The sequence below is a fragment of the Orcinus orca genome, chromosome X (assembly GCF_937001465.1).
Source record: "Orcinus orca chromosome X, mOrcOrc1.1, whole genome shotgun sequence".
Lineage (NCBI taxonomy): Eukaryota > Metazoa > Chordata > Mammalia > Artiodactyla > Delphinidae > Orcinus > Orcinus orca.
Window position 1 is genome coordinate 29,493,207 of NC_064580.1, and position 24,166 is coordinate 29,517,372.

Genomic DNA, 24,166 nt, shown 5'->3' on the forward strand with positions numbered 1-24,166 from the left:
AATGCAGGAGAGACGGGTTCGAGCCCTGGTCCAGGAAGATCCCACATGCCGCGGAGCAATGAAGCCCGTGCACCACAACTACTGAGGCTGCACTCTAGAGCCTGCGAGTCACAACTACTGAGCCTGCATGCCTAGAGCCCATGCTCCGCAACAAGAGAAGCCACCGCAATGAGAAACCCATGCACTGTAACGAAGAGTAGCCCCCACTCGCTGCAACTAAAGAAAGTCCGAGCGCAGCAATGAAGACCAAACACAGCCAAAAAGAGAAAAACAAATACCGGACGCAGCCAAAAATAAAATTAAAAAAATAAAAACAAAAAATTTATGAGACTTTTAATAACTAAAAGTAAATGAAAACTTAGAGGATCAGACTGAAATACTGATTAAAAAGCCAACTATAGGCAGAAAATGGAGTTTAACCTGGTTGGTCTTAGTTACTGGAAAACCAAAACTGTTTCATGCTATTACTCATTAAGTTGAGATTTCTCAACCAACTATATTACATAAGTTTAAATTGTTTAAAGGAAAAAACAGAATTACACAAAAGCAGAAGATTATGCAAAAGAGACAAATTTGCAAAACAACTAAGTAAAACATTGAGAAATGGAAAATACAGCCTTTGAAAAAATACAAACACACACACATATAGATAGATGTGAATGCAGAGATGAATGTATTTATATATCAAAGAATAAATTATGCACTAGGCAGGTGAAGAGAAAACTTGAGAACTGGAAGATGGATTTTAGAAAATTACCCAGAATCCAAAAGATATAGAAATATAGAAAATATTAAAGAGAAGCCAAGAATCTGAATACAGGATGGGGAGATTCTTCATAGATCTAATAAAGGTTCCCTTAGGAAGGAATGGAGAGATTAGGAGAAAGAAAACCTCCAGAAAAGTTTTTTGGAGACCACCAAAGAAAGAAAGAATCTTTCTGTTCTTATTAATACACCAGGTGACAAAGTACAAATGAAAGCAAATTACACATAGATAGACTGAAACTGCAATGCATCAAAGACAAAGAGAAAATGGAAATGTACCTGAGAAAATTATAAAGAAACGATAATTTGGCAGCAGACTTCTTGACAGCAAGAAATTGCAGAAGAAAACAGAATAACATTTTTCAGTGTTGTAAAAAAATAACTCCCCTAGCATAATTATATGCTCAGCTAGGCCATTCCTCAACACTGAGAGCGAAAAAAAAAAGGCATTTTCAGTCATACAAAGTCTGAGAGCACTTGCTATTCACACTCAGTGGAAGAGCAGAAGCAAAAGAAGGGTACAGAAAAGCAAAAATCATCACAGAAGTTGGTAAAATAGTGATGGCAAATCTAAATAAATATTAATAATAATAATTTCAACAACACAGTGGCAATAGCACTGACTAATTTAGGGGGATAAGAAATAGGGTGCAACAACAATATGGAAGATGGGAAATAAATTCAGAGTTAAATGATTCTAGTGGTTCTGCTATATCATTGTTAGGTGTGCAGAAATATTTATCATTGGTGGACTTTGTGGATTAAGGTATGCAAGATAGTATTTAAGGTAATTAAGGGTTCCATTAAAATAAATAGCATATATATTCCAAACCAGTGGAGAAGGAATAAAGAGAGACTAAATAACTTGATAACTTTAACACGAAGAGGAAAGTTTAGAAGTGCCATTACAGATGAGAAATGGAACGATAATTCATAAAAAATCTTGAAAATTTTGTTATTAATATGAAAATTAATTAATTTTGGAAAACATACCCCAAAATAGATTTCTGGAGGAGTAGCATATTTCTTTTAACATCTTTAATGGAGTATAATTGCTTTACAGTGTTGTGTTAGTTTCTGAATCCGCTCTATGTATACATATATCCCTCTGGCGTCTCCCTCCCACCCTCCCAATCCCATCCCTCTAGGTGGTCACAATGCATCGAGCTGATCTCCTGTGCTACGCGGCTGCTTCCCACTAGCTATCTATTTTACATTTGGTAGTGTATATATGTCCATGACACTCTCTCACTTCGTCCCAGCTTATCCTTCCCCCTCCCCGCGTCCTCAAGTCCATTCTCTACATCTGTGCCTTTATTCCTATCCTGCCCCTAGGTTCTTCAGAACCATTTTTTTTTTTAGATTCCATATATATGTGTTAGCATATGGTATTTGTTTTTCTCTTTCTGACTTACTTCACTCTGCATGACAGACTCTAGGTCCATCCACCTCACTACAAATAACTCAATTTCCTTTCTTTTATGGCTGAGTAAAATTCCATTGTATATATGTGCCACATCTTCTTTATCCATTCATCTGTCGATGGACCCTTAGGTTGCTTCCACATCCTGGCTATTGTAAATAGAGCTGCAATGAACACTGTGGTACATGAACAAACAATCCAATCCAAAAATGGGCAGAAGACCTAAATAGACATTTCTCCAGAGTAGCATATTTTTTTTTTCAGAGTAGCATATTTTTAAGTGAACAACATGAATAATAGAAAGCAAAGAATAATGATGATGTAAAGAAATTAGGAACCTAAGAAAACAATATTTAAATGTTTTATTTGAATATGATCAGAAAGCACTTCCTTAGATATAAAAAGTCCTCATCTCATATAACATGATATTGAATCAGTTGTGACTTCCTTGAAACTTTCAGGGTCATCTCTTCCCATTCTTTGTTTTATTTTCTGTAGTACTGACATAGCACCAATTGAAGAGATTTTCCTTTATATTCTCAGCAACTATAATAGTTCCTTGAATACAGAAGGCACTAGGCAAGTGTGTGAGGAGTGAATTGGATAAAAAATGAACAGGGACTGATAAATAAAGAAGGAACTGGAATTGATAATGGAGAAACTTGGAGTTGTAATATTGGAAATCTTGGGTACAGGGTGAAGGATACAGTTTTAATATTTTTTAAAGGTCTACTCTATTGGTCTGAGTTTTATCTGCCTCTAAACATAAAACACTTAATATAAAAAGCTCCCTAAACAATCATGTTCTTCAACAATAATGGGACACCTGAATTCTTTATCAACTATATTCACAAAGATGACTCAGTTTATGCAGGAGAAGTTGGCTGAATTTAAAGCCCAATTGGTGTGCAGTATCTGGCAGCTTCAGCATTTGGTAGTAGGTAAAGTTTTGGCGTCCTTGACATGATACAAACTGCTAATAAACAGTATTTTCACATGGAGAATCACAGTTTGCTTTTGTTACAATTACATGGTAATCACTTGGGGTATCTGAATTCCTTATCAAGTATATTCAGAGTATCATAACCTAAGGAGTAAAGCATATGGGAAAGATAAGGCAGGACTTATGATAATAAATTAATATAATGTAAAATGTCCAGAAAAAAGCTAGTTAGACAATATGTCTTGTAAAGAACTCTATAGGGCACCACAATTGTTAAAGAGAATTATAATAAGATATACTTTCTCCCCAGAATACCTTCCTGCTAAGATAATTATATGACTTTATGGACATTCAAATATATGAAAAAAGAGAGACCAGTTTCTATAAATCTTGAGAAAACTTATTCATGGGATTTTGTGACCTAATAATAATAATAATAATCGTAACAACAACAACAGACTGGGAGTGGCTTACAAGTACTGAGTGCTAGGCTAAGTACTTTATATAGAATAGTTTATTTAATTTTCTCACTCTATGAAATCAGTATTATTTTTATGTCCATTTTATAGATAGGAAACAGGTTTATAGAAGTTAAGCAAATGGCCCACAGTTGCAAACTTGTAAGTGCCTGAGTGAAGAATTTGAGCCTAAGTAATCTTAAACCAGAGTTTGTGTTCTTAATCACTATGCTTCACATATAACCATAAGCTGACATATACTAATTGATAAAGATCAAGAAAAGCAACTGACTTCCAAAGTCTTGCATTTCCCATTCAGCCTGGTGCAGAGCCACTGGTAGTTGGTGGTCAGAGTGTCAAGTTCCTTTTTTAAGGCCTCTTGTGCTGCAGCTGGAGCTTGAGCTATGACATTGTTTACAGACTCAGTGAGGAGTTTCACTTTTGCTTCTTTTTGCTGGGCCTCTTCTTTAGCTCTCTGAAAAATAAACAATGCTCTCTTAATAGCAAGGCAATGACTTTACTTTCAAGATGCATTCCTATATATCATATTCTTTCTTCCTTGCAACATTTCTGTTAGAATGAGATTAATAAAAATAAATCCACTACTGACTGCAATCACTTCCATAAATTTGAGTTTAGTGATGGGACTTCCTTGGTGGTGCAGTGGTTAAGAATCCACCTGCCAATGCACGGGACATGGGTTCGAGCCCTGGTCTGGGAAGATCCCACATGTCATGGAGCAACTAAGCTGCCCATGCGCCAAAACTACTGAGCCTGCGCGCCACAACTACTGAGCCTGTGCACAGCTACTGAAGCCTGTGCGCCTAGAGCCCGTGCTCTGCAACAAAAGAAGCCACCACAATGAGAAGCCCGCGCACCACAACAAAGAGTAGTCCCCACTACCCCCATCTCGCTGCAACTAGAGAAAGCCTGCGTGCAGCAATGAAGACCCAACACAGCCAAAAATAAATAAATTAAATAAAATTAAAAAAAAATTTGAGTTCAGTGACAATTGGAAACTTGCAGGAAAAAATTTATAATCAGAATGTAACTGACCTTTAATCAGAATAGTTTGAAAAGTAGTCTGTATGTGGATGTGTATTTGTGGAGAACACACAAACACACATACACACACACACACACATATATATACACACACACATGTGAAATAAGCAAGAACCAAATATTTCAATGCTAACTAGGTTCAAAAATATCTCATAGTCTAGAATTGAAATCACTTATAAATTACTCGGATGAATATTGAAATCAGTGCAAATATCATTATTTAAATCAAAGAATAATTAACACAGAAATAAGTCTTCTTAATGCTATATTTGGAACATATTTTGTTAAAAGAAAGCTGTGTTCAGTAACTGAAAATGCGTAAGAGAAAGAGAAGAGAAATTCCTGACATGAGGGGGCTGGCCTAGTACAGCTATGCCCTGGTATTCTTGTGTTGAAGATAAACTGTTTCACAAAACATCAATATCAGACATGCTACTTTGTTACCACTGCAGATCATGACAGAAATTCCACTCCATAATCATGTAAGAATATAGACAAAAACATAAACGATGTCCAAACCAGAAAATATCAGACACTTCCCCATCCTGTTAATGAGTCACTGCTGCTTCTTTATCAATTATTACGTATCTTCAGCCTCTCTCTAGTCTTCTCTCCTTCCAGGAAAAATGTATTAAGATACCCAATCACAGAGTTACTCCTACTAGGTGTCAAAATGAAATCCAGAGCAAAGCCCTTAAACCCTCCCTTAAATCATCTAACACAAACCCACATCCTACAACAGGTTTGAATACTCTCTTACTCGTATAACCCATGGTTGCCCATGGTGTGTATTCTCCCTCATTACCAAAAGTAATAAACTCAACTTGTTCAACTACAGGAGTGTTGCTATTCGTCTGTGGGTTACTATGAAGGCCGACCTTGAGACGAGCTTTCCAGCATAAGTAGTTTATGCACGATGTGAAGGAAACAGTGGTAGGGAGATGGGGAATGGAAAGAGAATGGAGATTAGAAGGGTATACTTATTAACCCAGCAATTGCTGTTGGTGACTGGAGTTTAATCCTGCCAAGAAGCTCTGGGAAACACAGGTCTCAGGTTTATCCCACTCAGGGGTGAGGGCGCTGGGGTATTTATACATCATCTCCCATCATTGGTTGAACCCTGTTGGGGGAATGTTAATTTCCTAGTATGTGAAGCCATACTCAGGTGGAAAAAGTGGGATTCGGTGGCCTCAGAAAGCTGTCAGGTAAAGAAATGCAGATTCTGGCAGGTGGAAGTTGTGCCTATATGCAGTATAGTAGTGAGAATAAGGGGATATAGGCAGTAAATGGGCAAAGTCAGCTATAGAATGCCTTTCTAATTTTCAACACAATCACTCTATGCCTTTGGATTTAGTCCCATAATGCCTTAAAAAGTATAAAATACGATAGCAAATGCAAGTTGTTTTGACTATTAAATGACTGCCTTCACTGATTTTAATTGATTGAAATTTTATTTCAAAATTTTAAATAAATCTGTCTTTTGGCACACTGAGCATGGGATTTGTTTCTATGCAAACCATATTTTGGCCAGTGTAATTTTAGCATTAAAAACAACTTTGACAAACATTAATCACTTAGTATGTGCTACTGTGTGCTATGACAGACATGTCGTATGTACTACCTCACTGGATATTTAACGAAACCTTGTGAAATAAGTTTTGTTTTCTCTATATTACACATCCGAGAACCGAGGTTCAGAGAGTTTAAGTAAATCATCCTGGGAGTTACATCTTTTCTTTCACATAGCTTCTGTTAAGCCCATCTCAAATCCTCTGTGAGATGAAGAAGGAACATGATGTAGTGGATCCAGTGAATGAAATTGCATTTTATGCAAATTATAAACAACCCATGAAACGATCAAAAATGCAGAATAAGAAACATTTCCCCCTGATGTTTAGGCGTTCATAAATTCTTTTTTAAAATCAGGCTTAGAAATTGGGAAAGGTTCAGAGAAGAATGGTAAGAGAAAAGGAGATCATGACCAATTTCTCCACTGCAGGGAAAGGTAGAAAACTAAATGACTGGTATAGTTTAGACATAATCCTCATCAGAAGTGGTGGCTTTTTTTCCATATATTTCTAGGAAGCTAACCATCATAAGCTCAGACACTTTTCATTGCCAATACCTCGAACCAGTGATTGTCAAAATGTGCTTCCTTGGAACCACCTTGGAACTTATTCCTTGGCATGACCTGGAAACTTTTCAGAAATGAAAAATCTCAGGCGCCACCTCAGTCTTCCAGGTGATTCTGATCCTCCCCCCATTGGGATTATTCTAGCCTGCCCCCCCACAGAATGAGAATAGCAAATACATGTATGTAATTCCTAGTAAACACTAGGACTAGAGTTACCATATTGTAAAAATTTTAAAAAGAAACAAAGAAAACCATCAAAAACTGAAATTCCAGAGTTTTTTTTAAAGGGTTTAATATAAATTTCAGCATACAGTCACTTCAGACCTTCAAAAGAATCAGATGTTGCTAATGAAACACTCCCCTTGGCTCTTTTATGTTAATAGAAAAGTTTTGTTTACAGAGAAAAAAGAAGTCAAAAGCAGCATTATCATTTTCAAGTAAAACACAGGAGAGAAAAGTAAAGAAACAGAAAGTCTCTACTTTTTATCTGACTAAATCAAGGAGAAATGATGAAGTAGGTCTATGAGTCTCTTCCGACAATGAAGAAAAATTTGCTCTCAACAGGAGGACAGGTGGAAGCCTGAACAAGGTACTATCACTACCCTCTAGGTAGGGAAACAGACTGAAAGAGATTACCTTGACTGGCAGACGGAAAACACAAGAAATGCCAACTCCCTTTGCTGTTGTGGACACAAGCTGCCTGAGCTTTTCCTCTTTTCAATATTACCCCCATATGCACCAGTTTTGTAGCTAAATCTGTTATTTAAACATGCAAATCAGTGTGAACTGATTGGTTGGGCCACTCATTTCAGGGATTGTGTATAACTTTTTAAAAAAATTTGAGACAGTCTACTCTCCAGTACTGGAAAAGGAAAAGGGATCTGACTGAGTGGTTACCAGATAAGCAAAGTGTTCAAGGAATGAGGGGAGAGGGCCAGATCCAAACAAAGGAACCAGGAAACACAGAACAGCTGAACACAAGCTGACTGCTGATTATCTCCTTAGGGAGCTGAAGTAGTGGCTATGCAGCATTAGAAGAGATGGCGAGAAAAGCCATGAGGGAATTGAGCCATGCGAGGAAAGGCAAGTGGGGTGGCACATGCTTCACAGAATGGAATGGAATGGCATATCATAGCTTAGAACAGCTTAGAATGGGATAGGGATAGAGGGAAATATATTCTTGATTCTACCACAGATAAAGCCTGTGACTATGAGTAAATTATTTGACCCATCTGGGAATTTCCGTTTTCTGATCTGCACAGAGGAAGTGTAGACTAGTTTCCTTCCAAAGTACCCTCCAGCTCTCACATTCTATGATATAATTTCCTTAACGGGGACCTCCCCACAGTCAAACTTAAAATCATTATAGTCCTTCCAATGGCTTTCTCATTTCACTAAGAATGAAAACCCCTCCGTATCCTACAAAGCTCCTGTGTTAGCAGATATCTACTCAGCCCCTACAAATCACCTCAGGTCATTTATCCTGTTTTACTCTCTTCAGGCAGGTGGGCCTCTTTCTCTTCCCAATTAGCCTTAGGGTCTTTGCAGGAGCTCTTCCCTCAGAATGGAATGTGCCCCATAAGACATTTTTAAGGTTGGCTTTTTCTTATGATTCATATCTCAGATTAAATATAATTCCTCACAAATGCCCTACAAATCAACCCTTTCTAAAACAGCATCTCACCACCTCCAACTGCCACCTGCACTCTAGTTATTATTTATTTCACAATCCTGGTTTATTTTTTTGGGAAATCATCATGATCTCAAATGAATTTTTAAATTTCTCCATTCATTGCCTACCCCCCCGCCCCAACTAGAATGAAAATTCCAAGAAGTCAGGTAGCTTTTATGTATTGCACACTACTGTATTCTGTGTCTAGAAGGGTGTTTGACAGTAAGTATACAATATTTCTTGATAAATGAATGATGTATGGTATTGTTAGATTAGAATGATTCTGTAGTTTTTAATACTCAAAGACACTATTACTGTTTATCCAAATATAGTCTTCCTTATATGTTTTAATTTTAATTTCCATGTGACTAAAGCCATATGATATCTTTGATATTTAAGCATCTGAGTTTTCATGTGGGCACATTCTACTATTAATTACAATATTCATTGAATAATCATATAAAATATATAATAAAGTGCATATAATTAATTTCTTACCACACAACAATGATAATAATAATGGTAATAATAATTAACTAGTTTGGGGCATCTATTTTGTGTACTACATTAGGACTTTTATGTTTCACCCTTCAAATAATTCTGAAAATCAGGTATTTTGATATCCAGTTCACAAATGAGGGAATGAAAGCTCACTGGGCTTATGCAACTTGCCCAAGTTTACACAGTTGGCAAGGGGCCAAAGCAGGTTTTAAACCCAAGTGTCTAGCTCCAAAATGATTCTGCTCCATCATGAGGCCTCAAACCAAACAAATATGTATTAATAATTCACCTAGGCTAATGTGGTTAAAAAATGTGTTATTGCTAGTACATGAAGATAATAAGTATCATTATAGCTGCAAATCATTGAGTGCTCACTCTGAGCTAGGCAATTTACTTACATTTAAGTTTCAATCCTCAGTTGATACTTTCAAGTTATAAAATGAGATGATTTACACATGAAAAAATAGAGGATTACACTGACTACTGAGTTGTCCGGGGCCATCCTGAAATGCAGTTGTGTAGATCCAATTACCAAGCTTCACCTCCCAGTCCTTTCTACATACCTGTTTCCTTGGTCCTAAATCAATGTTGTATTTTTTATCCTATCGTTTCAAGAGAAGTTCATGTAAACACAGTCCTTTTATCCATATTAAAGACCATCAGCTAAAATATTTAGTACTCCCAAATTCTAAGAAACCCTTTAAACCACCAAATTAACACAGCCTGTTGACATTTCCAACTGTCATTTCAATAACACTTTGACATATTTCCAGTTTGAATTTGCATCAGCTAGAAACATCTAATGTGAGTAGCTGATTCCAATCTCTTAATAGTACATAATTTCAAGGGGAAAATGCTCCAAACCGTGATTGTCAATATTTATGTTGTGACCACAATGCATAGACTTAATAAATAAAAAGTTTAAACATTCTACACAATGTATATCAAACTTGAAGCTAAATCAATCAAAAAGCAACCTCTACTATTAAACCAAGAAAAGAGCCGACTGTGCAGAATCACAATTTGTTTTATTTGGTTTCTTTTACCTTCATCTCTTCAACTGCTGTCTGTAATTCATCTGGGGTTTTATATTCAAAATCTCTCTCTAGGTATTCTTCTTCAGCTTGTGTCATCCATTCATGCATCTCTGATAAATCTTTCTGAAGGCTTACAGTTTTATCCAAACCTCCCTTTAAGGCCTCCTTTCTGGCATAGACCTTCCATAAAACAAACCAAGAAGTAAAGCATGAATATTGAAAGTCACAAAACATTACCATTATATTATTACTGACAAATCTGTAAATAATAGAAAGCTTAGATACAAAAGATGAAGCAAGAAGTAAAAAGCTTACATGAAGGAGGAAAGTAAGTCATAGCAATTGGATACACTTAATTTCACCTAAGTGTTAAAATGAGATATAGGCATTTCCTTGGCATAATGAACAGATTCTCTTAAGACCATAATTTAGCTATTGTGTATGGTAATGCATTTCTGCAAATGGAGAATAAAGAAAAACATTGTTTCAGTTGGAAGAGTAAATTTATTGGCACACAATAGAAGTAGAAATTCTTTGTGCTCTTTGATGCTGTTTTACAAGTTCAAATATCCTAGGAACTTAATAATCATATACCTACAGAAAACTCTCATAAAAAAGAAAAAAATAGAAAATGGATAAAAGACATAGTCATGTAATTCACAGAAATAAAATTAAAATGAGGCCATATATATGTGAAAAGATGCTCAGTATCATTTATAGTTAAATAACAGCAAATTAAATTAAATTAGTATGTTTTCAAATATGAGACTGGAAAAAACTAGCAAAAATGCCCAGTTTGAGCAGGAATGTGGGAAAAGAAAAGTTTTTATACCCGTTGAGGGAAATATCTGACATAGTACAACCTTTTAGACAGTATATTGGCAAAATGCATTAAATTTCTTAATGTTCATAAATCTGAGTCTACTCTTCCACTTTAAAGAATGAATCATACAAAACGAAGTGTACAAAGTTGTATGTACACTATTCAATTCAGCTTTGGAGACAGCAACATATTGGAAACAAACCCAAATGTGCTTTCATGGAGAGTTAGTTAAATAAATAGTGGGATACACATGTACACACACAGAATAGGATACCACATAGCACCAATACATCTATACTGAAGTGAAAGTTATCCAGTATTTAATTTTAAATTAAAAACACAAGTTGAAAAACAGCATGTGTGACAGGAGACTTGTGCCTTGTAAAGCCTCATACATTTCTGAAATACTAACTTTATAACAGAATTTATTACTTATTAACCAGAAAGATAGCAAAACTTAAAATACCTAAGAGAAAATCGTGCATGCTAATAGCTTGTTATAAAGTACCCTGCTGTAACACAGTGAGGGAAAAATCTCCGTTCAGTATTAGAATGATTATATATAGTGCTTCTCTTTTACCTTAAAAAATAACTCTAGGGACTTCCCTGGTGGTGCAGTGGCTAGGAATCTGCCTGCCAATGCAGGGAACACAGGTTCGAGCCCTGGTCCGGGAAGATCCCACATGCTGCGGAGCAACTAAGCCTGTGTGCCACAACTATTGAGCTTGCGCTCTACAGCCTGTGAGCCACAACTACTGATCCCATATGCCACAACTACTGAGGCCCACACGCCTAGAGCCAGTGCTCTGCAACAAGAGAAGCCACCGCAATGGGAAGCCTGCACACCACAACGAAGAGTAGCCCCCACTCGCCGCAACTAGCGAAAGCCCGCATGAAGCAACGAAGACCCAACACAGCCAAAAATAAATAAATTAATTAATTAAAAAATAACTCTAATCAAATTATGTTATTCTTCTCTCTGGGATTAAGTAGAGTTCTATCTTTTAAATAACAGAGTTGTAATCGTAAAGTCTTAATACATAAGGCATACTTTTAGTATAATGAAGTTTTCATGGTACTTTACCAAATACTAAATATGTACAGAACCATCATCATATTAATTTTCCTTACACTTTGCAACCACCCTAAGGCTAAGGTAGTTAAATTAAAACTACTTTCTTTACTCTCCTAGGAGAATGTAGTGCTTCATCTATTGAAGTGTAAATGTATGTTTCATTCTGACACAGCTAGAAGCATGTATCTAACAATTACACTAGTTAAGGTATAAAGATTATTTTGCATAGTCAATGAGCCTATAATAAGCCCAAGTAAACAAGCTGTTAAATTTCTACTTAGATACTCTGCTATAATCTTTTGAGGTAGTTGGCAAAGTGACAATAATATTAGAGTGACTAACGGAACTTAGGCAAAGACTTGTAGTAAAAAACATATTGCATGCTATAAAACTAAACCAGAAGAAAGGGATCAGGAGTGATTATTTTAAAAGGAAAGAAAGAAAAGAAAAGGAATTCATTTTGAGGTGACAGCATGAGTGCATTGGAAAGAACACCAGCTTTGGAATCTGGATACCTGTACTCAGTCACTAACAAGCTAAGTGAACCTGGAAACATCACTTCATTTCTCTTTATCTCCACTTCTTAACTAACCTAACAATTGGAGCAGAAGATTTCCAAGGTCTTTTCCAAATTTAACATTCCACAGCTCTACAACTGATCAGAGAGAGATGAATTTTTTTTTTGTGGTTTCGTATTTTAGAAGGGTTTCTGTGAAAACATTGAGGTTAAAATCACAATTTCTCCCTCACCTTTATCACATTAGTGATGTCAACCTTCTAGCCTTAAATTTACCAATCGACCGCCAGTTTCAGCAGATTATATTGCATCAACCTCTTGATAAAATAGAAAGTTCTTCATGTTTCCTGTTCTAGAATTTGTAAATCTAACATTCAGCACTGCCCCTCCCCATTCTACTTCCTTTTCCCCCCACCTTTATTAAGATACAATTGACATAAAACACTGTTTAAAGTACACATATATATTGTGAAATGATTACCACAATAGGATTAGTCAATGCCTTCATCATCACACATAATTACCGTTTTTCTTTTTATCGTGAAAACATTAAAGATCTACTGTCCCAGCAACTGTCAAGTATAGAATATAAAACTGTCAGCTGTAGTTACCATACTGTAAATTAGATCCCAAGAACTTGCTCATCATAAACCAGAAGTTTGTACCACTTGACCAGAATCTCTTCATTTCCGCCACTCTGCAAGCCCTGGAAGTCCCCATTCTACTCACTTGAGTTTGGCTTTTTTAGATTCCACATATAACTGAGATCATACAGCATTTGTTTTTCTCTGACTTATTTGACCTAGTACGATACCCTCAAGTTTCATCCAGCTTGTTGCAAATTGCAAGCTTTCCTTCTTTCTCACAGCTGAATAATACTGTGTGTGTGTGTGTGTGTGTGTGTGTGTGTGCGCGCGCGCGCGCGCGCCACATCTTCTTTATCTGTTTATCCCTGACCAAAGCTTAGGTTGTCTCCTTATCTTGGCTATTGTGAATAATGTTGCAATGAATTTGGGAGTGCAGATATCTCTTTGAGATCCTGATTTCATTTCCTTTGTAAATATACCCAGAAGTGGGATTGCTGGATCATAAGGCAGCTCTATTTTTAATTATTTGAGGAATCTCCATACAGGTTCCATAGTGGTTGTATTGTGTGTGTGCTGGAGGCCGCGGGGTGTGATGTCTAGGTTATGAAGCTGGGAGTGAGTGGCTGAGGCAGGGTGGAAGACAAAAATCACTGGAGCGGTTACCAAGGAACCGAGGGCTCAGGAACTAGAAGAACCATCTAAGAAGATACTGAAATCACCAAGAATTATGACAGGAGTTAACAGTGAGTCAGCTGTTAAAATACTCAAGGAATGAGGCAGAGCGACCCAGGGGTCTGTGGATGACTGCACCCAAAAGATGTATTGACTTGGAAAGACAATGATCTGCAAGGTGCCAGAATGACATCCACCTGGTTTCTAAATCCAGTGTTTCTTGATAACTATCTAGTATAAATTTATAGCCACTAATAATTAAAATATATAATCATACATTATTTATTTAGAAATTATAAATGCTTTATAATTTTATATATGTAGGTTTATGTCTATTTCATATCCATTTATTTTATTTAACAAGTGGTTATTCTGTGCTAGATACTGATCTGTACACCTTACAAACACAAATTCATTTAATTATTATTTTAAAATTCTTATAAAGCAGGCAGTAATATCATCACATTGTAAAGACTGGGAAACTGAAGCACAGAGAGATTAAACAACTCTTCCAGGATCACACAAGTAGTTTATGGTGAAGGCAAGATCTAAACCCAGGCAATCTGGTTCCAGAGCTGTTGCTCTTACACATTGTTTGCCTCTCTATCCACAAGAAAGTCTTCTCCATCCATCAGAGTTTTTATTTTATCCAATTTGGCCAAATATTTTGGGGAAGTGGGTCTGACAAATCTTTTCATTGTGAGATAGGAGTTATCTTACATAAATGTTATCTTTATTTTTGTGTACATAGTTTATACGTTCAATTTAAGCACCCCACTTGAATTCCAGATGTATTTTGACTGTCTACTTCTCCAAAATAAACATGACCAAAATAGAAGTACTGATCATTCTATTAAGCTAGTCAATTTGGTTCCTCCCTTAGCTCGCAGTCTTTCCTTCTTTAAAGGCACAGTAGCCAACACTGTTGCTCAAAACAGAAAACTCTGAATATGCTTATCCCTCCCTCCCCATCACCCTGGACTTTCTGCAAGCATTCTCCTTCAGCAAGCACTGCCATTTCTAATGGGGTCTGATAAAACATAAAATCAAGAAACGAATGTGTACTTAGGATAAGAATAATGATCAAGGGTGGATGTGAGTGTGAAAGCCCTGATGAAAAATATAACAAGGAAGAACTTGCCTAACTGGTTAGAAGAAACAAAAAAAAATGAGTGACCACATTGAGTGAGATAAGCTTGCTGAAGTTGGCCAGGGAGGATAGAGTTTCTACAAAGTTTGACTCACACAAGCACTTTGGTCCAGTTTGCCTAGAATAACACAGCCCCTCTTCATGTTAATTACTGTATAATAGGAAAATACACATAAAAGCAATGAACAGTAATGAGACAGAGCAACAAGAGTTCAAACCAGCTCTATCTCTATGGGAGAACTTGGAAAATTATTGGGAGAGGTTTGGACAGTTAACCAAACATGACGTCATAAGAGGATTATACGTTTCAAATTTCTTCATGTCTCTCAATCTCCACTAACATCCCCGGCTGTTCTTTGCCAGTATTATTTCCTACCTGGATAACTGGGATTCCTACGTGCTTCCACTTGTGCCCCTTTGGTCTATTCTTCATATAACAGGATTATATAGCAAACTTTTAAACAACCACTTTACATGATGCCACTTCTATACCTAAAGGTCTAATAGCTTCCCATCGTACCTGATATGAATAGTAAATCCTCACTGTGACTTAAAAGAAAATTAATGACTTATTTCCCGCCCATTTTCTCATAAAACTTTTTTTGCTGTTGTCCTCTCCCTTGCTCTAAATAAACTGGTGTTGTCCTTTCTATTCATCCATTAAAAGCATTCAACAAACAAATACCTTTCATACTGGCCTTCCAGGAAAACATCAATGATAAAATCTATTCTCTAGGTAATATTTTTTTCCTGAACATCCCTTCTAGAACCAGCTTACTGCAGGAGAAGAATGCAAGCTAGCTGACCCAGGGCTATCTCATCTGTGAGTTAATAGAACTGCTGAGCATTTGTCAGTGATGGTATTAGCTGGGTGACTTGCCTTGACTTTTACTTGTCCAAATTCCTTTCTTTTTCAAATTTAGTTTTTGCCTTTTGGCATGATTTCTTTTCAACTTTCAAAGGTTACTTAGAAATAACGAAAGACTGACTGCCTCTAATACACGTAAAATGAAACCTATCATTAACTTCAAAAAAGGTATTAGTGTACTGAAAAGCAGTCACTGCATTAGGTCAAAATTTCATCTTTTGAACAAGAAGTATCTGATGTACACTACATGTGTATGTAATATTTTCTCTTCCGTAATTTAATCTTAAAATTGGAAATAAATATCTATAAAACACTCTGCTATATAAAACTGAGGAACTCAGATGTGAATGTACAGTTATTTTATATGTTTTCTACTGAGCTATTCTTAACTATTTCCCAATCTTAATCCATTTATTGAAAGGGACGTACTGAAGAAGCCAAACTTGTCAATCTTAACAATCAAAAGTGAAAAATACTTATCATATTTGTACATATGCATGCATTACTCATTCATTTTATTTCTGTACCAAGTATAGAAGTAAAAAGTATCTTTTGTTGATCCAACTACTTGTATAAAGTTATGCACTGGAGAAAAGATTCAATAAAAATAATGCCTAAGAAAAGGGCCTTATTGTTCAGAATGACAGCTGCATGTGATAAGGTCATTTTAGGACCCCAATAAGATGAATATACTATTTAAAGTATCTACTATGAAAATAATTTATATGCTAGACAAAGGCTAGTTTTAATTAACTGTGCTTTAAAGCAACAACATAGAGACTAAACTTTTTAAAAGGGCAATGGTGAAGGGAGACATTAAGAAATCATAATTAAAAAGAAGCGAGCCACAGAGATTGAACATACCTGTCGGCACATGTGCTCCCACTGAGTGTTAAGTTCTCTGAGCTCTGTCTCCAGTCTAGAAGCAAACTCTGGCTCCGCTTCATTCTTTATTTTCTGTCCACCTTCATTGACACTGTTTAGACTGGGCTGAATTGTCTGAATATCACTGACTAAAAGCTAAGGAAATAATTCAATTTAAGTTAGCTGAAAAAATTACCACAACCTATTTGAAATGCAACATAGGTAGGAAACATATAATTAGGAATCATGACACTACACATGAATTTTGCCCTTTAAAATCTGAAATATATGTTGCAAAAAAATGTTCAGTGGTTTTTATGGCATGAATGAAATAGGGAATTATGTATCTGTAGTCTACTTATATTAGTTACAAAAGTAAATACGCTTAATACTTCGTGTGAGAAAACTGCAAAAATGATGAGTTTTATACATTATTATTTTTGAAGGAATTTTGATTTTCAAACACAGGGTATTGCAATAATTGTTTATAGCAAGATGGTGTGAAGGTTATTTTTAAAATGGATTTGCTTTTTTAGCTTTTATTCACAAAGAAAGTTCTTTAAAGAGCTAGATTGTTCTCCTCCCACTGCATGACAATTGTATAATCAATATTATTTCAAAATACACGTTGTCTTATACTACAGTGCAACACACATGGTAAGAAAAACATAGTATGACTGATAACCTGTAATAAGATATAACAAATAGCTCAAAAAATTCTTTACCTTTAAATTAAACTGCATGTTATATCAAAATAATACTGTAAAGTGAGTGTTGAGTAAAAGGCAATATTTTGTCTATTTCTCTCTTATTTAGCCCAGTTTCTCAACCTTGGCACTACTGTCATTTTGGGCTGGGTAATTCTTTGCTGTGGGGTGCTGTTCTGTGCATTGTAGGATATTTAGATGCATCCCTGGCCTCTACCCACTAGATGCCAGTAGCATCTACCCCACCCCAAGTTGCCACAAATGAAAACGCCTCCAGACATTGCTAAATGTCCCCCAGAGGGACAAAACTGCCCCTGGTTCAGAATCATCAATATAACTAAATAATATTTTCCATATAAAAGTCTTCATATGAAAAGTATCATATAAAAATCTTACCCTGCACTGCTTCAGCTGTTTTTTAAGAATTTCTGAATCCCCAAGGGCAGGCCATTCCTCTTTCAAGAAAACATCAACTTCGGCCATCCATTTCTTCAGGGTTTTTATGTGATTCTGAAATCAGAGACCCATTTTAAGGCATTATTGGGGTGCTGATTTATCTTAACACAATTCATCACGGTGATATGTTTGAACACAAGCCTAGGAACAATTCCCATGTTTGAAGGATGTCTCTATGTAGCTCTTCAGGAAAAGAATATTTTCTCTAAGACTGCATTTTTATGGCCTACTGTATGAGCACTGGTGTATGAAGTCTGCTATTGTTAAAAATAAAAAATTACTACCAAATGTGGTTTTATGATGTTGCTCTTGAGAACATTAAATCATATCCCCCTCTAGAGAAATTTTAAGTTACAAAACAACTCATGATGATACTAAGAACGTGCCCTTAAGTACATAAAACAAACTATGAACAGTAAACTCAATGTAATGGTGTCTTTATAGCCTCCCTAAACCTGAACTTCCAAAAACTGTTTTCTACAGTTGACAGTTTACATAGCCCCTCCAGTTGAGAACTTTCAGAACAAGATTTTGTCATCTTTAAAGAGAGAAAAAATTTGCTTTTCGTTTCCCATTTGCCTGACCAGGGTGAAGTAATGATCAGGTGGAAAATGTCATCTTTTATCATTTGTAAATAGCCAAGTACATCCCATTATTTTCTCACATAATGTCTGTTTGTTCTGCTGCTTTTTGGGGGCTACTTTTCAAGTGTATGATTTTTCAAACTCCTTTATTTGCCTACAATTCAACTATGCTGTCCAGATGTGCTACTTTCTCCTTTCTTAATTAAATTTCTATTGAAAATGTGTGCTTCTCAGAAATTTTCCTCTTCAATATGATAAATAATAATGACTTTAAAAGCATTTGACTGAATCTAAAAACTTCAACATTATTATCTGGCTGACATCTTTTGAGCCTAGTTTTGCTCTTTTCTTCACATCACCACTGTCCTAGTTTAGATCTTATTATTGGCTCCTTGATTATTGCATTAGCTCTTTTTGGTATCTGCTTCAGTCTTACTCCACTCTAATCCATTCTCCACAGTGGTGCCAATATTATTCTCTCCTCCTTCCTCTTCTCAAAGTGATGTTTTAAAAACACAGATATTATCTTATCTTTCCCCCCTTAAAGTAACAGTTCCACCTTATCATTATTTTTAATCCCATCACCATTAGATTATAATTCATATTCCAAAGCATGGTGACCAACCCATTCACGATCTACCCCCAGACCACTTCTCCAATCACATATTTTATTAATCTCCAAACATATCTTTTGTCTCCCCAATATTGAACTACTTCCAGTTAATTGAACATACTGCTCCATTTTGTCAGAAACTCTTTCTTCCTCTTTTATTAGGTGCCTAAATTCTACTTATTCAAGGTGTAGTAAGATAAACCATGCTCCAAGAACATTTCATAACCCCTTTTCCCAGTTTATGTTGCTTTTCTTCTCTTTCCACTATCATAACGTTTACTGTACTGTTTAATTTACTTACTGTGGTAGGTTAAATAATGACCCTCCAAGATGTTCAGGCCCCCATCACTGGAACCTGTGAATACGGTGCCTCATATGGCAAAAAGGAATTCGCAGATGCGATTAAGTTAAGGATTTTGAGATGGGGAGATGATCCTGGGTTATCCAGATGGGCACAATATAACCACAAGGGTCCTTATTAAGACGGAGGCAGGAGTGTAAGAGAGAAATTGGAAGGTGTTATACTACTGGCTTTAAAGACAGAAGATAGAAACCATGAGCCAAGGAATGTAGTTTCCAAAAGCTAAAAATGACAAGGAAACAAATTTTCTCCTAAAGCCTCCAGAAAGGACACAGCCCTGCCTATACCTTGATTTTAGCTCACTGAGACTGACATTGAACTTCTGACCCCCAGAACTGTAACATAATAAATGTGTGCTGCTTTAAGCCATTAAATTTGCAGCAACTTATTACAGCAGCAATAGGAAAAAAATACACTCACCTTTCTCCTTCACCAGAACATGGGCTCCTTGATGGCAAGGACCAAGTAATTGTACCCTCTTTCGCCAGTGGTACTGATAAAAATGTGTTTTTATGTATATGTGTGTATGCATGTATATGCATGTACACATATGTTCCTACGTAGAGACACATAAATGTGGATGTTGTGCTTTAAAGAATGATTTAAAACTGCTTGGTCTTTTGGTTTGTGAAAGGTAAGAAAAAAACAACTAAGTAGCTGGACTGGGATTTAGATCCAAAGGCGTCTTATTCCAATGCTTTTCCATCACGCCATGATGCTTTCAAGATTCTTCCCAGCATTAACATTCTTCACAATAATTTACCACATAAGAGAGATATTACCTGCATCACCAAATGTTTTAAACTTTAGACTACAGTGTAACTGTTGGTTTACTAATGCTTGGGTGATCAGGTGGCACTATCCAAACAAATTAAGTCAGTAGAAGTTGGTTTGTAGAAGGTGATGGGGTCAAATTTATACATAAAATTACAAGTGAAATATGCTGATGAAATGATATGACTATATTACATGGTAGATAACTTCTTATCTATTCATAAGCTAAATGATACCTCTATTTAGAGGACAACCAGACTAAAGAAAAGATGGGTTTTGAAAATTACTGAGCTAAAAACATGTTTAAGTCCTATTGGTATTGGTGAAAAAAAAAAACTAATTCTAAAGAAAATCTAAGAAGCAGAACTCTTAATTAAAGTTTTCTTAAAATCAATAGGCAGACTATACTCCTTTGAGACAGATTTGTGTCTTTTGACCTTATCACTGACTTTGAGGGACTTATGGAGGTTAAATGTCTTTAAATTTTGTAACTCATCATTAGGAGACAAACAAGTAAAGAAAAAAATGAATATAAAAAGTAAAATCTTGAAGTACCTGAAGTTTTCGGAGTTTAGCCATTTGCTCCTCCAGCTTTTGGCAATGTTCGACCAGCTGGGCACAGAGTCTCTTCCATCGGCCCTCAATCTCTTCAAATTCTGACTGATATTTCCTGCTAATATTAGAGGGCGCTTTCCTTGACATCTCTTTCACAGTGGTGCTGAGATAGTTTAGGCCATTTTGTTGTTCTTGTAGAGAGTTTTGTAAAGCCTCAAAATTAAAAAGAAGAAAGTGCATTTATACTAACTGATGAATACTAACGAGTTTCATTGTTCAATTTCATTGACTAATTTCAGATAAATCAAATTACTTAAAATGAAAGCTACGTGATTCAAACATCTAAAAATAAATGATGTAACATCAGTTATAAAATAGTCATTTAAATTCTAATTTTAATAAGAGTAGTTTACACATTATTTAATAATATTTTATTTAAAAATCTATGCCTAGTCTTCTGAACAATGCCAAATATATACAAAGCTATATATTACTGAACCAAAGAGCTTTAGCACACCTAATTTTATTACATTTTGTCTGTATATTAATAACTGCATTTATGATTCAATTAATGGAGTTTAACTTAATTATACTGAGCCTTTAAGTAAGATAACTTTTAACCTTCATAGATAAAAATATAACTAAATCAGATTGATAGATGTGATAACAAAGCTCTGAATAAGTTACCAGATGGAAGGTTTACTAATGCCACTTAATGAATGTTTTTTTTATTTTTCAAAAGACACTGCTCTGTTTTGTAGTATCACAGTGAAAGTCTAGGGAATTTTGGGAAGAATTTACAAACTTGATTTTACATTTGTACTGTATAATCTATTCCACCCCTTATAATACGATGCATATCTTTAGGTTTCACCGACTCAGTATTTATTTAAATGTTACTTTCTGGTTATAAACTAAAAAGGGTGAAGATAAAAAATTGAAAAAAATACCCATTATATACAACTATTACTTTTTTTTTTTTTTTTCTTGCGGTACGCGGGCCTCTCACTGTTGTGGCCTCTCTCGCTGCGGAGCACAGGCTCCGGACGCGCAGGCTCCGGACACGCAGGCTCAGTGGCCATGGCCCACGGGTCTAGCCGCTCCGCAGCATGTGAGATCTTCCCGGACCGGGGCACGAACCCGTGTCCCCTGCATCGGCAGGCAGACTCTCAACCACTGTGCCACCAGGGAAGCCCACAACTATTACTTTTTACATAAACTTCCAGTTCTTTCCATGTAAAACTAAACCCTGAAGAGCTAATCATATTTTACCACTCACATATGCATAATTATGTGTCAAACATAATTTGGTGGTTGCATACCTTATGTTTATTTTGTGATATGTTATTTTTTATTTTTATTTTACTTTATTAAACTGTTACCCTTGATTATTTAGACAATATCTAGTATGCATAGAACTACATTGTTTTAAACATCTTTATTGGAGTACAATTGCTTTACAATGGTGTGTTAGTTTCTGCTTTATAACAAAGTGAATCAGTTATACATATACATATGTCTCCATATCTCTTCCCTCTTGCATCTCCCTCCCTCCCTCCCTCCCTATCCCACCCTACTAGGTGGTAACAAAGCACCAGGCTGATCTCCCTGTGCTCTGCGGCTGCTTCCCACTAGCTATTTATTTTACGTTTAGTAGTGTATATATGTCCATGCCACTCTCTCACTTTGTCCCAGCTTACCCTTCCCCCTACCCATATCCTCAAGTCCATTCTCTAGTAGGTCTGCATCTTTAGTCCCGTCTTGCCGCTAGGTTCTTCATGACTTTTTTTTTTTTTAGATTCCATATATATGTGCTAGCATATGGTATTTGTTTTTCTCTTTCTGACTTACTTCACTCTGTATGACAGACTCTAGGTCCATCAACCTCACTACAAATAACTCAATTTTGTTTCTTTTTATGGCTGAGTAATATTCCATTGTATATATGTGCCACATCTTCTTTACCCATTTATATGTTGCTGGACACTTAGGTTGCTTCCATGTCCTGGCTATTGTAAATAGAGCTGCAATGAACACTGTGGCACATGACACTTTATGAATTATGGTTTTCTCAGGGTATATGCCCAATAATGGGATTGCTGGGTCGTATGGTAGTTCTATTTTTAGTTTTTTAAGGAACCTCCATACTGTTCTCCACAGTGGCCGTATCAATTTACATTCCCTCCAACAGTGAAAGAGGGTTCTCTTTTCTCCACGCCCTCTCCAGCATTTATTGTTTGTAGATTTTTTGATGATGGCCATTCTGACTGGTGTGAGATGATATCTCATTGTAGCTGTGATTTGCATTTCTCTAATGATTAGTGATGTTGAGCATCTTTCATGTGTTTGTTGGCAATCTGTATATCTTCTTTGGAGAAATGTCTATTTAGGTCTTCTGCCCATTTTTGGATTGGGTTGTTTGTTTTTTTGATATTGAGCTGCATGAGCTGCTTCTAAATTTTGGAGATTAATCCTTTGCCCATTGCTTCATTTGCAAATATTTTCTCCCATTCTGAGGGTTGTGTTTTCGTCTTGTTTATGGTTTCCTTTGCTGTGCAAAAGCTTTTGAGTTTCATTAGGTCCCATTTGTTTATTTTTGTTTTTATTTCCATTTCTCTAGGAGGTGTGTCAAAAAGGATCCTGCTGTGATTTATGTCACAGAGTATTCTGCTTCGGCTTTCCTCTAAGAGTTTGATAGTTTCTGGCCTTATATTTAGGTCTTTAATCCATTTTGAGTTTATTTTTGTGTATGGTGTTAGGGAGTGTTCTAATTTCATTCTTTTACATGTAGCTGTCCAGTTTTCCCACCACCGCTTATTGAAGAGGCTGTCTTTTCTCCATTGTATATTCTTGCCTCCTTTATCAAAGATAAGGTGACCGTACGTGTGTGGGTTTATCTCTGGGCTTTCTATCCTGTTCCATTGATCTATCTTTCTGTTTCTGTCCCAGTACCATACTGTCTTGGTTACTGTAGCTTTGTAGTATAGCCTGAAATCAGGGAGCCTGATTCCTCCAGCTCCGTGTTTCTTTCTCAAGATTACTTTGGCTATTTGGGGTCTTTTGTGGTTCCATACAAATTGTGAAATTTTTTGTTCTAGTTCTGTGAAAAATGCCAGTCGTAGTTTGATAGGGATTGCATTGAATCTGTAGATTGCTTTGGGTAGTAGAGTCATTTTCACAATGTTGTTTCTTCAAATGCAAGAACATGGTGTATCTCTCCATCTGTATGTATCATCCTTAATTTCTTTTATCAGTGTCTTATAATTTTCTGCATACAGGTCTTTTGCCTCCTTAGGCAGGTTTATTCCTAGATATTTTATTCTTTTTGTTGCAATGGTAAATGGGAGTGTTTTCTTAATTTCACTTTCATATTTTTCATCATTAGTGTATGGGAATGCAAGAGATTTCTGTGCATTAATTTGTATCCTGCCACTTTACCAAATTCATTGATTAGCTCTAGTACTTTTCTGGTAGCATCTTTAGGATTCTCTATGTTTAGTGTCATGTAATCTGCAAACAGTGACAGCTTTACTTCTTTTTCGATTTGGATTCCTTTTATTTC

The 24,166-nt window shown here is 36.1% G+C and overlaps 1 protein-coding gene across 1 annotated transcript in view; it reads right to left on the reverse strand.

Annotated features, from left to right (window-relative positions):
* The window catches only part of DMD (dystrophin), a 2,251,544-nt gene that overhangs the window by 1,368,894 nt on the left and 858,484 nt on the right, over positions 1 to 24,166 (reverse strand). Inside the window, exons 23-27 of the mRNA XM_049704774.1 lie at positions 20,605 to 20,817; positions 17,658 to 17,771; positions 16,555 to 16,710; positions 10,008 to 10,178; positions 3,882 to 4,064 (exon numbers count right to left, since the gene is read on the reverse strand). Coding sequence (XP_049560731.1) covers positions 3,882 to 4,064; positions 10,008 to 10,178; positions 16,555 to 16,710; positions 17,658 to 17,771; positions 20,605 to 20,817 — 837 coding nt within the window. The remainder of the gene's footprint in view (positions 1 to 3,881; positions 4,065 to 10,007; positions 10,179 to 16,554; positions 16,711 to 17,657; positions 17,772 to 20,604; positions 20,818 to 24,166) is intronic.